General features: G+C 43.1%; 2 protein-coding genes across 10 annotated transcripts in view; one reads left to right on the top strand and one right to left on the bottom strand.

The window, feature by feature from the left end:
* The window catches only part of MBD5 (methyl-CpG binding domain protein 5), a 203,680-nt gene extending 197,998 nt beyond the window's left edge, over positions 1–5,682 (bottom strand). Inside the window, exon 1 of one of the 3 annotated variants that reach the window (XM_053263424.1) lies at positions 5,120–5,682. The gene's annotated coding sequence lies outside the window, so the exon portion shown is untranslated. The remainder of the gene's footprint in view (positions 1–5,119) is intronic. The other 2 variants (XM_053263403.1, XM_053263414.1) reach the window with 2 other exon arrangements.
* A 44-nt stretch (positions 5,683–5,726) lies between these two features.
* ORC4 (origin recognition complex subunit 4) overlaps positions 5,727–15,552 on the top strand; it is a 32,821-nt gene continuing 22,995 nt past the window's right edge. For 3 of the 7 annotated variants that reach the window (XM_053263470.1, XM_053263461.1, XM_053263435.1), the window contains exons 1-3: positions 5,933–6,099; positions 10,455–10,524; positions 12,221–12,297. In XM_053263470.1, the coding sequence (XP_053119445.1) occupies positions 10,468–10,524; positions 12,221–12,297 (134 nt within the window). In that variant the 5' untranslated portion in view covers positions 5,933–6,099; positions 10,455–10,467. Of the gene's footprint in view, positions 5,883–5,932; positions 6,100–10,454; positions 10,525–12,220; positions 12,298–15,552 lie in introns of those variants that run through there. The other 4 variants (XM_053263476.1, XM_053263446.1, XM_053263485.1 and 1 more) reach the window with 3 other exon arrangements.

The following is a 15,552-nucleotide window of genomic DNA, read 5'->3' as shown; positions in this document are numbered from 1 at the left end:
AATGGTAGTGCTCAAAATGGATATGTCTGCTGTAGGGAGCTACATTTTGAGGGACGGGAAGGACAGAATAATAAAATATTATTCTATTTGAGTCAGAAAACCCATGGGTCTGAGGACCTGCTTTGGGCCTGATGACCTGCAGACATTCCATGAGAGGCTTTGCTTTTTCAAAGTATGCTTCAGATCCAAAATAGCTCTGGTTCCATCACTTTAAGCACCGTTTGCCACATTACTGTCAAAAAGTCAGTGCAGTGGTCAATCAGCCTTTCCCTGAGTGACAAAGCATTGACTGAGGGCAGAACACTGAAACTACGCAGAACTAGTCAATGCCAGGATGGGTTGACACCTGGGAAGTCTATGTAATCCACACTGAGTTCCATGATGGAAACAAGGCAGAATATAAATGTAATAAATAAAGTAAATAAAATATGCATTATCTCATGGAAATCTTCACCAAATGTTACAACTCACCAGCAGGTACAGACAGAACTGCAATGAAGAATTGGGGCGGTGGTACTCTGAAAGCATCAATAGGAATTACCTTCTCGATCCATTCCAGCGTTACTGGGAGGATAGTCTCCCTAGGAGAGGCACGTCTGGGGTTGCTTTATCCCTTTCCAAGTCACCCCAGACCTCAATCCAGGTGAATCGGAAAGCCAAGCAGGCTACTGCACTGGTTCTCCTGAAGTGATAAGGCAAAATGGTAGCTCCAGGGGGAAAAAAAAAACAGGACAGTTACCTGTCCCTTATTGCCTGAATGCTGTGAAGTAGAGAAGACGTGGTCAAACAGATCCAGGACAGATAGATATAAGTTTATTCGGTCATTGACCAGCAAACATTTAGATCCCGGACAGCACCACCATAATGTGAAATAACAGGTTATTTATCTGTGCTTAGTGTTTCTCTTCCAGAGAAGAGGCATCGGAGTTGTATCTGAACATGCCTTCCTTGGGTGTGTGAGCAGAGAAGCAATACTCTTTATTTAAGCCTGTGTTTCTGGTGGATAAACTACTGCAAAGCACCCACCCCTTAGCCTTCTAGCTGAAACTTAGCAGGGGATAGGAAGAAAAGAAGTTACAATTTTGAAAGAGGATACAAGAAGTAGTAAGGTCAAAAAGGTAGCACTGAGGGTACAGTTCTGCCTACATTTGCTACCAAGTTTGCTAAACTGCTATTGGAAACTCTGAACTGTTCTGAACAGCCTATAAGCATTTCCTCCTAATTCTGTGATTAGGTTACTTTAGAGGATAATTGGAGTGATCATATTTATGTATACATAACAACCAAGAACCAAATTTGTGTCATGCACGGGGAACAACGTTTTGCATGTATGGCATGGGAAAGGTGATTTTTGCCAGTATTCCTTTCCTCTACCGCGCTTTGCACCTTCCAGAAATAAGTCCCTCAGGGTTGTGGAACATCTTTTCAGGAGGCAAAGATGAAAGGGGGAACCAGCAAAAAAAAACCTCCTCCCCCACATGTGTGAAACATATTCCTTGCACATGACAATTAGTCCGGTTGTCAATCAATGATTACTAATGAGTAAACATACTGAAACTACAAAAAGGTACTGTTTGTTAGTTACTAGTCATCATGACTGAAATATATCTTCCAGAGTATTCTTGTCAGCTGAAATCAATGGGAAGTGCCAGCAAGCAAGCATCCCTCAAAACTAATAAGTTTTGAGAACCCCAAACACTCAGATATTTGAAGTTCAAATTATACTTAAAAGATCCATGTAGGAAAGCCCTCCAGAATAACCCTCTGCTCTTAAGACTGGTTCAAGAAAAGTTTATTCACCTATAAGGTAACTTTGCCCCATACTCGGGGTTTGCTGACACTGAAATGTTTTGGATGACATGAGCAAAGCTAGTTCAACACCACAGTGTTACAGGAACAATACACTAGCAATTATTGAGTCTAAGTGGATTCATGGTTTGAAAGCTGACCTGTTTCGAAGTCCAAAGCTTTTTTACACAAACTAGGGTGCTTGCATGACTCAATTTCAGTAAAACCTACTCCTGAGTAAACTGCACAGGATTGCAGCCTAAGTCTTCATTGTCAGCTGGTTTAATGTACTGAACCACGTTGAAAGAGATCCTCCAATTGAACTGTCAGTCCCAACTACAAGAAATCTGAGTACACAAGCACCATAAAAATGACAACTACAATCCTCAAAATAGGTATACTGTGCAGTCCAATGTATGACAAACTAACCTGGATTGTGTGGTTTGCTAACTATCAATCATAAAACCAGTTTCTAAGAACAATTTCATATGGTACATAAGGTTATGCAATGAAGAGGCCCTTAAACCATTTCAATGTTCCCCCTCTAATTGAGCAAAGAGGCGCTTTTTAAAAGTGGGAATTATCTTATCTTTAGCAGGGGGAGAGTAACTGTCGCTATCCAACCCCAGCACAACATCCCTCCATTGGCTGCTAGTGGTGTCTACCTTGTGTTTCATTTTAAACTGTGAGCCCTTTGGGGACAGGGGACCATCTTGTCTATTTTTCTATGTAAAATGCTTTGAGAACTGTTATTGAAAAGTGGGATAAAAATATTTGTTGTAGTAGCAGCTACACTGCTCAAATCTTTCTGCACAGATGAAGCTGTATATGTTTTCCAAGATGCTTATCTTCATGTCTCCCTAATACAATTTCTTCTAGAACAGGTAGATTCCTTCCCCCCAATACAAGATTGCATGTGTATAACATGTATACTCTGGTTCCAATACTTAGTTCACCTCTAAAAAATGTATTCCTGTATACATTGCATTGTTTCAGATGAATGTGCAGTCAAGCCTTTAACATTTCCATCAATTATTTTTAAATAGTATGCTTCTGACTTTGTAAAGGCCTATCCATATGCTTAAATCTACTAGTTTAGACTAGTTTATTTACTTAGCGTAACAGTTCAAAATTATACAAGATGTCTGTAGAAGTTTATCTTGCAGTCAGATATAATGCATATTTACTTCAAACAAAGTCCTATGAAATTCAACAGGGCTTTCCAAAGCATGAAGGCATAGGATTTCAGCATTAGATCCTGACCATCAACCCTGTCATATGGAATGAAGTCCAATGCACATAAGTTGCATTCAATATAAAGCAAGCATAGATAGGACTGCAGTTTTAGATGTTAAGATTAGCTCATTCTAGATTTAATACAGTAAGTACAAATTCTGATTGCTATGTTCAAAAGATGAAACTCAGATTTATTGTGAACCATCAGCTGAAACCATATTTGTCTCCCCTTAAAATTATTCTGTCATTTAAAACAAAGAAGAAGCAAATAATTCCCTCTGTACGTGATTAACTTACACCATTCATATTTGGGCACAGATCAAAATTAGAGCAACATTTGAAGTTATACCTGTGAACCAAATTCAGGTTCCTGTGTGTGCATGATGTACATCAATGGTACCTTAGAGTAAGAAATTTAAATAGCATGCTATTTCACAATTGAACTGAAAGTAGCCAGTTTAGTTTAAGCCTAAAAAGCCACCATATTTAAAAATACAGGATCTGAATAAAAAGGAACACTACTTTAGACATTAATTGTTTTACTCTTCAAAGGGCCAGTTGCCTTGCTTTCACACTCTGAATACTGAAGACAAACAGCTCTTCAGAAGCTCGGCTCAAGTCTTCTCTATAGTGTTTGTGTCCAAGTGCCCTTCCAAGTTTGTTCTCACCAGTCTTTTCTGACTTGATTTAAAATACTTGTTTTATGTTGCCAACAAGATTAGAAAAGGTACCCTCTACCACAAATTCTATTATCAGAGATAGCATTCAGAAGACAAGAATTATTTGCTGACTTCACTTCAAATATTATCCTAAGGAAGCAGCATGTTATTTTGGTCAGATTTCCTGGGCCTATTGAAATGCATAGGCCATCTGTGCACATATCACAGTTCAAATACACCTTGCAGGCTTTCGTAAACCAAGAGGACAATATCCTTTTTCTTTAAACAAGCTATTTTAGAAGAGTACAAAAAACACAAAAACAATAAGTCTGCAACCAAGCTGTTCAAAGCATGACTTGCAATGGTTAATCTTTTCCAAGTTCTTCCTTCACTTTTTGCAACTTAAAATTGAGTCTGAACTTTAAATTAGTCAAGCTTCTATCTTAAGGACTTTTAGAGAGAAGTACTCATCCAAACAACTGGATTTATATTATTTTTATTTATAAAATATATCAAGACCAGAGTGTGATTTTAAACTCTCACGTTCACATGAGAATCACTTCCCTAAACAACAAGTTTGCTGCTTAACTACCAAAGCATTTGATAGTCATTAGCAGAAAAGAGACAACATGAATACTATGAATGAGTACTATTATGAATACTATTGAGAAAAACTATTTCAGATAAGATTGTCTAGACCCTGCAATGACTCAGACATGTTAAACAGATGGACTATTATTTTGCTTAACATTAAGCACAAGAGACTTTGCAGGGTCAGGACCTCAAAAGTGACATAACCTGAATAATTAATTATACTTAGAAATAAATGTGTTTCAGTTTCGTATTACCAACATTCAAAACAAAACATTCAAACACAATGTAGACACTTTTGGGTGGACAGCCAAGCAACGCCTTTTCCAAGACATCTTTTGATACAACATCTGTCTCTCTACACAGTATAGAGGAAACTTCCCAAAACCACTAGTGATAAATACCATGATAAAATCCTTCTATAAAAAGCAGCAAATACTCCTTGGAAGACTTGTGTGTGTACTTGAATCAAAAGGAACACCACACACACAAATATATGACACTGGACTAAAGAATAAGGAATTTTAAAAACCCAAGAGAAAACGTGGAATAAGAAATCTCCCTTTACCCAACGAGTGAACAGAACACTGACAGACACATAGTCTCTGTTTCTTGAAATAAAACACAAAACTGGCACAATCCAATCTGACTTAAAAAAATTAAGCCACCACTTCATCAATCAATAAACCATCAAACTGCTATTTTCAAAAGTAAAAGAAAGAGAGAATCAAGAAAAACAAACACCCTCCCACCACCCAGATCTGTTTGCGTCAGAGTGAAATTGTGGAGCAGGAGAGAAGGCATTGCTTGCCTCACCTCCCTTTCCCATACATAGATAGGCTTACCTTGGCTGCACCCCACTTTTATTTCCTCTCCTGGAGCAGTAGAGAGAGAAACACACACAAAGGGTAATAAAGGGGGAGGAGGGGAGAGTAGGGGGATGGGGGGAGCTGGTGAACTGGCTGCTGCTCGTGTGTGTGTGTGTGTGTGGGTGGTGAGGTGTCTCCAGTCAGGGCCAAAAAGCAGCAGCAGTAACAGTAGCAGAGAAGGAGACAGGGCTATGTTGCTAAGAGGCTTTTGGTCTCTTTTCTCTCTCCTCTGACGGCCAAAGCGGGGGAAGAAACTCTCCTCTCTCTAGGTCTCTCTGGGATCCTCTAGCTAGACTGGGGGTGGGGGAGAAACTCAATCTCCTCAGGCCGAACCCTCCCCGCAAACCAATTCAAGGTGGAATTAGTGCTCTGTCCCTTTAACAATATAAATAAAAGGTCCCCCCATTCTCCCCCTTCCCTCTCTTCTTCATCATCAGCTGCTGCTGCTGAGACTCTGGCTCTGGCTGGGAGAAAGATGGGAGGTTGTCACTGCGCATGCGCTCCAAGGGAGCTTGCGGGGTTGAAGAAGGGGGAGGGAAAAAAGGTTGCCTCCCACAATACCCCGCGCGGCTAACGAACCCGGAAAAAGATCCCACAAAGATGGAAGGGAGAGTGGCAGGAAGTTGCGGGAGGGAAAATCCGAGGGTGAACGGAAGTAAGCAAGCAGGTGGAGGCGGAAAACAGCGGAGTGGCGAAGCGGCACGCGACTGGAAGGTGGCGTTGTACGTGTCTGTAAGAGGTATACCCGTGCGCGCGCGCGCCCGTGCCCCCCCCCGCCCACACAGTGTCATGTGATAGGGATGCGCGCGGAGGTTTGTGGGAGGTTCTTGATGTTCAGGGAGGAGCAATAGAAATACAGGCTACGGCGGCGAGCGGAGGATTCGAGCGCTAGAGCGAGCCGTTGTGACCGGCACAGTTAACCGTGGCCTGAGCTCGGGGGTCTGGGAAGAAAGAAGGTGAGTTCGTGGGAACTGGATGTGGCGCGGCTTGAGCGTGGAATTCTCTGTCCTGAGTTTTAAAATTTCTCTCATCTTCTGACCGAGCGGGAGGCTCCCTTCAACGGCGCTGGGCTGCTGCCTGCCTTTCTTCTTTTTCTCCCCGCGCTGTCCCCCTCGTGGGGGAGCGGGCCGGGAGGAGCGGGTGCTGCAGCCGGATACTTCTACGAGGTTCCTCCGCCTGTTAAGGGTCGTCGATCTGTGGGAAAGGGAGCGGGATTTTATTTGTTTCCTACACTTACATTTCTATACGGCCCATAACTTGCGTCTCTGGACACGTAAACCACTATTCTAGCTAAGCTAGGCTTCTGATTTAATGGGCTGTATCGTGGGGTTGCCAAGTCCAGAAAGCGGAATTTCGCGCGACGACGCTTCTCTCGTGAGCGCTTTTTTGAAGGCGTCGTGATGCGCCTGGTGCATTCCTCAGCAGGATCTGGCCCCAGAAGCCCCAAGGCGGCGGCGGCTTACCCAGCCCCGGAGCCAACACGATTAGAATTTCTCGAGGGCAGATTCTTAAAAACAAAACAGGACTTCTTTCGTTGATTTTATGTGAGATGTCCTGAGAGCCCTTATCGGTGAAGAACACGATAAAAAGACTTAGCCCCCCCAACAACCTGAACGTCCAAACTATTGTTTCCTAGAAGGGGGAGGGGGAAAAATCGACAGAGGGCAGCTAATGCTTGGAAGGATGGATGCATAGCTAAGCTGGAACAGCTGCTCTTAAGATCCAGTTCATATCCCATTTGACACGAGTCTCAAAGACTTAAGTGAAGCTATACCCTTGAAATAGAGAAGAGATGAACTTCCTAGAGACTACATCATCTAAAACTTCTGGGCTATCACTGTCAAGCTTATAATGGCCTCACTGACAAATACACAAAAACAAAACTCCAGAACTACTGAAAATGGACCCTTCGCTCCCATTTTTATTTGTAAAAATAGCTGTGTGTGTCCCACCCCCAATATTGAGAACAAAATTAAAAGCATTAAAAGTGACATATTTAAAGTTAAGTGTAATTTCACTGGTGGACATTTTGAGAAGGAGATGCCATTCTGGGAAATATAATCAGATATGCTCCATAAAATGCATTTTTCTGCATTCCCTTCTCTTCTTTTTTCAAAGAAAATACCACTTGGCATGTGTTGCTTAAAATGATCCATCTCTCTTCCAGCTTAAAGTGTGTATGTTGAAACTTCATAGCTTTAGGATTTCTCAGATATTTTCATGAAACTGGTTAAAGGGTTTGATGGGGCTGCTGCTCAGTGGCAGAACACACATTTTACCATTGCAGGAAGTCCCAGGTTCTTTTGCTGGTCAATGACAGAATAAACTTATCTCCCTCTCTCCCAGGTTCAGTCCTTTGCATTTCCCAGCAGAGCATTTCCCAGGTTCAGTCCTTTGCATTTCTCCGCCCTTGTCTGTAACTGTGGAGAGCCCATCAGTGTTGACAATGCTGATCTGATAAGACAACTCCACATGTTGATAAAAGCACACCTTTTAATTTTTGCCATAATGTAAGCTGCCAGTAGATGAAATGCATGGGTGGTACAAACATGACCAGAAGTAGAGGATCCTTGAACCAAAAATGTTAACCAAGATGGTATGAGATTCCAAGTAGCAGCAAAGTGGGTGAAGTATATTTTAATTTAAAATACTTTAATTTAAAACATCTACTTACACCCTCACGTCTTTATAGTAGGTTCATAAAACTGGAAATCAGGTGAGGATGCAGATGCCTGGGCTATTGGAGACGAGAGCTGATTTTGTGGTAGCAAGCATGACTTGTCCCAGGGTCCACCCTCAGGGGCGTAGCAAGGTTGGAGGAGGCCCAGAGACAAGATTTTAAAATGGGTCCCTCGCTGATACACACACACAAACACACTTCACAATATATAGTGCACTCACATCCCCATTATGAATATGGTGAATATCTAGTTCACATTGAATCTAGTTTTTTTTACTCTCTGCTCCTGCCGATCTCCAAGAGACTCAACATAATTCATAGGGGGGTGCAACATGGGCAGGTGGGGAGTCGTGTGATGTGCCTCTGGGGGGCCCCTTGAGGCAGTGGGGCCCCAAGACGACTGCCTCCCCTTGCCTAATGGTAGTTATGCCCCGTCCACCCTGGTTGCGTATGAATAGGAGACTTGATGTGTGAGCACTGTAAGATATTTCTCCTAGGGGATGGAGCTGCTCTGGGAAAAGCAGAAAGTTCCACGTTCCCTCCCTGGCATCTCCAAGATACGGCTGAGATAGATTCCTGCCTACAACCTTGGAGAAGCTGCTGCCAGTCTGGGTAGACAATACTGAGCTAGATAGACCTGTGGTCTGACTCAGGATATGGCAGCTTTCTATGTTCCTAAATCAGTTAGAAAGGGCAGTTCAAATAAGAGATTCAAATAAATCAATTTGAAAAAATCTATGTTGAATATAAAGGAAAATAAACCAAAATAAACAGCAAGAGTTTCCATAGTCACTAAGGTTTTCTATATTCTTGTAGCTTAAATAGTTCCGTTTGTACAAGAGGAAGAGGTGATTTTCTCCAGACTTCCATTCTCTCTGTAGCCTTGAAAACCTGCTTCTGAGGTTTGGGCTCAGGTTTGTAGGCTGAAGCAGGCAGGATTGAGATCTGCAAAAGGAGATAATAATGCCCTTCCTTCTTGCATGGGCTAAAATTCTTCCACTCACAATATTAGACACAATCAGAGCAGTAGACACAATCGCTTCTAAGTGTGCTCTCCGACTTGCTTTAAAGACAGTCACGTGATTTAGAATGTAACCAAAATATATAAGGTATCTTTGTAATGCTGACTAATTTCTAGAGACACATTGGCTATAGGGCTCATCAAAATTTTAAGCACTGTATAGAAAAACATGTATTTCTCCCTCAAAGTAGGATGTCATGGTTCACAAAGTGTTACTTTCCACTCCTTCGCTCCCAATAGACAGGAAATTTCAGGTAGCTGAAGTCTGTCCCCTTCTCCCAGCATGCTCAGGTGTAATTCCCCAGTTCCTTCCTGTCTTCGCTCCTGATCAGACATATACCTGGGCTCATGCCCAATTTCTAATCTGCTTTCATACTTTCTTACCAGTGAGCTTTTTCCCTTTTTTGCAACTTGGCATGGTCTTCTCACAAGCTGGGGACACCTTAGCAGATTCCCTATCAGAGAGCACGGGGGCGGGGGTTTACGGGGGGAGGGAGATAAAAGTAAGGCGGACAAAAAGAAGGCTGTTAACAGCGACGCCAGGATTCCCCTTCCCCACGTGGCCAAGAGAGGGAAAAGATGCCCCCTCCCCAAAGGAAAGAGTGAGAAAGAGAAACAAGGGACCATAACTGCTCTGCGACAAAGCTAAAGATAGAGGCTGCTTGCGGTGATTCACTGCAGCAGCCTGCAGATCGGTGGATGCATGTGTTCAGCGGGGGGGGGCATTCCCCCTTGTCCCCTGATTCCGCCCACACTGGGCCACAAAGAAAGGGGGGAGCTAACTGGTGCCTCCCTCTCCGGCGGAAGCTCACATGCTGCAGTGACTGGAGCACAGGCTATGTCGCAGCCTAACGCCACCGCGGCTCCCTTTCTTTCATTGGCTGCGCTGGCAGGCAGGGATGGGGAGACACTCTCTGCGCTCCCTCCACTCAGCTGGACTGCGGCACTGGGAAGTGAGGAGGGGGATGCTCTTCGATTTCTGATCTTCAAAATAATTTTTGATCATTCCATAGCCTGCATTCTTGCTACTGGGAGACTGACCCCTAAGTAATGTTCTAGACTTGTGTCCAGTGACACCAGCACAGGGTTTGTTTTTGTGGAAGATGTTTTGTCAGTGTGACACTCCTAGGCCAATATACATGAATAGGGACCTGTGATTTTTCACCCTAAAATGAGTCTTGGGACAATCAAGTATTAAACACCTGCCTCCAGGAAGCTATATTCTACAAGATGCGCTAGCGTCATGTCCACCTCAAAAGATTTTTTGGTGGTGTGAGGTGTTAAGAGCATCTGATGGGGGGAGGTCTTCTGGTGGTAGGAGTTTATATGCTTGGGTGGCTCAACATTTATTTTAGGGTGTAAAACCCCCAGCACCTTAGTCATACTTGTAGTTTATAAGAAGTATATCAATTGATGTTTGGCATCACACTTGGTAATGCTTTGAGTTTATGGCAGGACACAGTGTTATAGCATCTTGTTGTAGCTAGTCTTGTGGTGGTGGTATATGATCTGGGGTAGTCTACAGCAAATTTTGGAGAGCACAGGTATGGAAACTGTAGTTCCTTATTTAGACTTCTTCTGCAACTTCTCTCCCCTACCCCTTTTTTTAGGGCTTGAATTACAATGAGCAAACGCAAGTTGAAGAAAGAGAGCTTCACAAATGGGGAATATATCTCAAAGGTTAGTAATGGACTTATAACATTTATTGAATTTGAGAGGTTTATAATTTAGAAATTTAGAATGGAGCCCTCATGTGAAAGTAGAGATGCATTTGTATATATCCCTGTGTAGAAGTAGGTTATATCCATGTGTCTGCCCATTCCTTTCTATAGACCAGGAACCCTGAAAATGGTTAAGTGAGAGGGAACTCAAGGTGGTCAAGATATGATACATGTTGCCTACTGTATTTATCTAAATCCAAGACTACGTTTTTTCCAAATTTTTATAAAGTTGGAATAAAACCTTAAAACTTTAAGACGTCTTAAATTCAGAGGCCCATTCCTTTTTAGTATAGGCAGGTATAACCTGTAGTTAACCTCTACTTTTTAAGGGGGTAATCTTAAATTCAGAGTCATCTTTGATTTGGGTAAATATGATAGTTCTCCAGTGCATTTTTACATCCACTTACTTAATGGTAAAATAATAAAGTTACCTGCTATCAGTCAATACAGTCATCCCTGCCAAACACGTTTTTGAGTATCCACAGATGGGAAATTGTGTCCGGTCTCGCCATCCACAACCTGAGTGTCTGTGGTTGGTGAGATTTTTTTAGTGATGGGTGGGTTCTTTTGCTATTTTGGGGCGTTCAGAGGTTCTGTCAGCTCATTCCTTTTGCTGACCCTTGCTCACTTCTCACGATGTCTTTGAGTGATTTGGGGTGTCCCCCCCCCAAATGTCCAGAGGTTCAATCTGTTCATTTCTCTGGGTGACCTTTGGCAATATTAAGGGATTGGCTGGGGAGTGGGGGTTGCTGGGTGTTTTTTCCTTTTTTCCCCTTTTTCCTTTTTCCTTTTTGTGATCTCGGTTCCCCTAACATCCTCTTTCCCATTCATTTCAGTGGCTCACCAACTGCGGGGTTTTGCTGGAATGGAACCCTCGCGGTTTGCGAGAAATGACTGTATTGATTGATCATAACCATATGTGCACTTGAGAGAAAAAAGAAATCTAAGAACTGGTAACTGACCAAAGTAAAACTATAGAGCACTTATGGAATTCAGTTATGGAATACTTTATGATGGAACTCATCCACTTGACACCAATATACAAAACACAAATGTAAAAAAACTCACTCTGTATGTTTTCACTTTGATGTGAGCCTTACTGAATTTTTGGATTATACTGCTAGAGAAAACAAAATAGCAGGAATTTTGTTAAGTTCTGTTTTTTCAAAAAGCAACAGATATTTTTACATGGTCCTTCTTGGGTAATTGGATTACTGGGGACAGAGAGAAAGACTGATCTTTAGTGCGTAGGGAAGCATTTCGATGAGCGCCACAAAGATGAGTGTTGTGCTAGTGTAAAGTGAGAAGATAATGCCTTTCTAGGCTGTGCTGCTCTGAAATACTGCGCAACTGCTAGCACTCTGGAACCCATGCAGGGTTGCTCAACTCACTATGCACTGTGTCAATATCTTCCACTTGTGCAAGAATTATCTGAAAGAATTATCTTTGCACAATGTCATTGCACTACATACTTATGCTTATGTAATGCTAGTCTGGATGCAAGTCTGTTTTGTGCTTTTTGTGTGTCTTGGAACTTATTAAGCACCAAAGGATATGATAAAATTGCCTGAGGCATACATAAATAGGATATTGGCTTGTCAGTGATGGCTAGCTTCGTCTTTTTGAATATTTTATATCTAACTCAATATTCACAGGTGCAAAGAACATTGCGTGAAAGATTTTGTCATCAGACTGCCAATGGAAAGTTGTTTGGAATTGAATTTCAGTACAAGTAAGCAAGCAGTCTCGTTACTTCCCCCACCCCTCCAGCCTATTTCCTTATTGGTTCTCTGAACTCTATGGAAAGCCATGAGTTCAAACAATGGTGTAATTCACACCCAAAGGGCTTCTAAAAAATACCAAGACCATGTAAGAAGTGGAGAAAGGGGTGTTCCTAGTGTCAGGAGGCTCTTCATGTCCCCTGTCCCTTCTTTCCTAGCAGAGTACTTCACCTGTTGTAGTGAAAAGCAACACCCAAACTTGCTTGAAATAGGGATGTGCACAGAACCGCGGAGTTCCGGTCTAACGCCAGTGGGGGTGGCTCTTTAAGGGTGGGGTAGGGTGCATGACGTGCAGCGGGCGCACATGCACATGCTACTTGCTTATTTCCAGCCAACAATGGGGGAAGGGGAGGCAGGGAGGTACGCTGCCAACCCATGAATTTGGGGGACTTAACAGAGCGCTGGTGGGGGAAAAGTGTCGGGAGTGGTGAGTGCACCCTTCCCTGCCGTTAAAGAGCTACGCCCACCAGCATCGAACTGGCGGAACCACCAGTTCTTCAAACCGATTCGGGGGCCTATAAAGCACCTCCAGACCGGTTCCGTGCACATCCCTAGCTTGAAAATCCGCTTATCCTTTAACGGATTACTGTTGCAGTAGCATGTCCTTCATGCAGTATCACTGTCTCACTTTCTCCTCCTTAACACATCGCTTAACCTAACCTCCTTAACCTTAACCACTTCCTTAACCTAACAAATTACGTGTTTCTTGTGCCAAAGAGGGATGGTACTTGGAGGGTTGTACTGGATCTCAAGCATCTAAACAGATGCTACAAGAAGAGGCAGTTCCGTATGGAATCCCTATTCTCCATCAAAGAGGTAGAGAGAATAGTTGGACAAAAGTCAGGCTTTCTTTCTTTGTCAGATGAGCATTGTACTGATGGAGAAAAGAAAGTTCAGCACAATCAGAGCAACATAAAACTTGCATGCAACTTTCATAAAACTCAATTTAAAACAAGCAAGCCAAATATAGTATCCACAGTATAACTGGCACAGTGTGCATCGGCAGAAGACACCCTTCTTCCCTTCAGAACTCATGAACTCCACTATAAAAGTCATTTGACCCTCAGCCATAGCTTTTTGTGGGGGCTTGGGTAAGTTCCATAAGAGAGAAGTTTAAGGAAAGGTTCATTCTATTAATAAACATTGTGCTAGGGTACTCTGCATATTACCCCATATTTATTGGGATGTATTTTCTTTTTTGTGCAGATGTAGAGGACAGAATATATAAACGTGGGTTTTGAATGTGTTAATAATTATTTTCTCATTATAGGATAATTTTCCTTCCAAGAAAAAACCCCTAAGCATATCACCTTCAGAAATTTACATAAATGACAGCTCCATAGATAGCAGCCATCAGCTACATTTTCTTTCTTTTTTTTATAAGGAATTGCTAGTTAAATATATAATGTACTTTCCTGGTGCATGAGGGTTGTCTGGTTCATATGATATTCTTGCAGTTATAGTATTCCTCTGAAATTTAATGTCTTATCAGTTTCAGTTTTTTATATTTAATGTTTGCCTTATTGACAATAAATGTTGGTGCCTCCAGTATAAGAAAAAGTCTTCTATAATTCTGTAGATGAATACAATGACCAGGTTCATATGCAAGACAAAGCTAGGAATGAATTTGAGTTTTCACAATGTCCCATAGCCTTGGTGTGACAAAATGCAGATCTCCATCTTAGCTCAAGACTGTTTGAATGAGGACAATCCTTGCCTTTTGTCATTGAAAGGGCAGAGCCATCAAGCTCTGGTCTTAACACACACACACACACACACACACACACACACACACACACACACAAAGTCTAGGAAGTCACCCTTGAGAATGAGTTGTGTAGCCAGCATGCTCGTTGCTGACAGGATTAATTTGACTGTGAGGCTAGTTTCTGGCCTCCAAAGCCCAGTTCTGGTCCTGTCTTGCTTCGAGCTGCAAGACTGCAAAAGAGCTCCAGCACTTTCACACAGATTCAAGCTAGTTTCTCTCTTCCCCCCTTAGGTTTTCCTCTATTTTCCTTTCCTCCCCACCCTTGCACAATCTGAAAAGGGAAGGGAGCCTTTTTTCTTTGATTTGCCAAAATGCTAAACACTTTTTTCAATAGCCAGTTCTTCTCATTGGTTTTTATATTTGTTTTTTTGTTTTTCTCTTGCTCTCCTCTGGATGGAGCCTGCTCATACTGGGGAGATGCTGCAGGCAGTGGTCCCTCTAATTTTTTTCATCTCAGTGCAGAATGAGTTTTGCTCTGGGCGGCAGTATCAAGGCACTGTGTGTGCACATGCATTCAGAATGGGGCCTTCCTAATTCAACCTGAGCGGGGTCTAAAATTAACTGAGCAGACATCAGAAAACTTGTGAGCGCACTCATACCTTAGAGGAAATAGTGGCTGCAGGGATTTCTCTCCGAGGGTCCCCAATCAGAGGGGAGAGGCAGACAGCCACATTGGGATCCTCCTGCTAGGCCCAAATGGCACCACTTGGCCTCACCATCACAGTTGGCCATTATGTCTTCCGCTTCACTGGTTTCCAGTATTCTGGTAGTCCCTGGGCCGAAAAAGGCCTCTAAGCGCGGAGATAAGCAGTCGAAGCCTTGCAAGAAAGCCACAAAGCCATGCACAGTGAGACACTTTAATTAAGGCTGTCTGGGGATACTGACCTATCTTTTGGTTCCATCTTTGCTCTGCTGCCAACCAAGCCTGCCTTGCATTTGCGGGAGGGGGAGCCGGCCTTGCCATGCTTCCCCCCATATCCCTAATCACCCCTGCAGGGGACAAGCTGTAGCAGTCTCCAGATCAGACCTTTCTGCCTAACAAACCAGCTATTTCAGTACTGGATCAGCCTAGTCCCGTGAAGTTTCCTGCTGGCATTCCCAGACCAATTCCTGTGAGAGACACCCTCCCCCCTCCTCAAGGACCAAGGGAACTTTTTCCGCCTTATGTGGCTAAGTGACTAAGGGAGTTCATAGCTAAGGAGTGCCTTGTTCTTCACACTCATCTTTAGCCATTACCCTCCTCCCTTTCTGCCTGTCCCTATACCCCCTCCTAGGAACCCTGGGGGCCTTTCCTGGCCTTTCTTTTTATCCTCCCCTGGCTGCAGTCCTTGTAGGGAGGCCATTCCACCTACAGAGCGAGGACATTTTCCTCCAGGCCGGTGGGTTCCAGGCACAAACAGTGGGCTTCTCATTCATCACCTGAGGCACTGGTGGTACT

Source organism: Hemicordylus capensis, chromosome 1, assembly GCF_027244095.1.
Source record: "Hemicordylus capensis ecotype Gifberg chromosome 1, rHemCap1.1.pri, whole genome shotgun sequence".
NCBI lineage: Eukaryota > Metazoa > Chordata > Lepidosauria > Squamata > Cordylidae > Hemicordylus > Hemicordylus capensis.
This window is presented reverse-complemented; position numbering and strand designations above follow the sequence as displayed.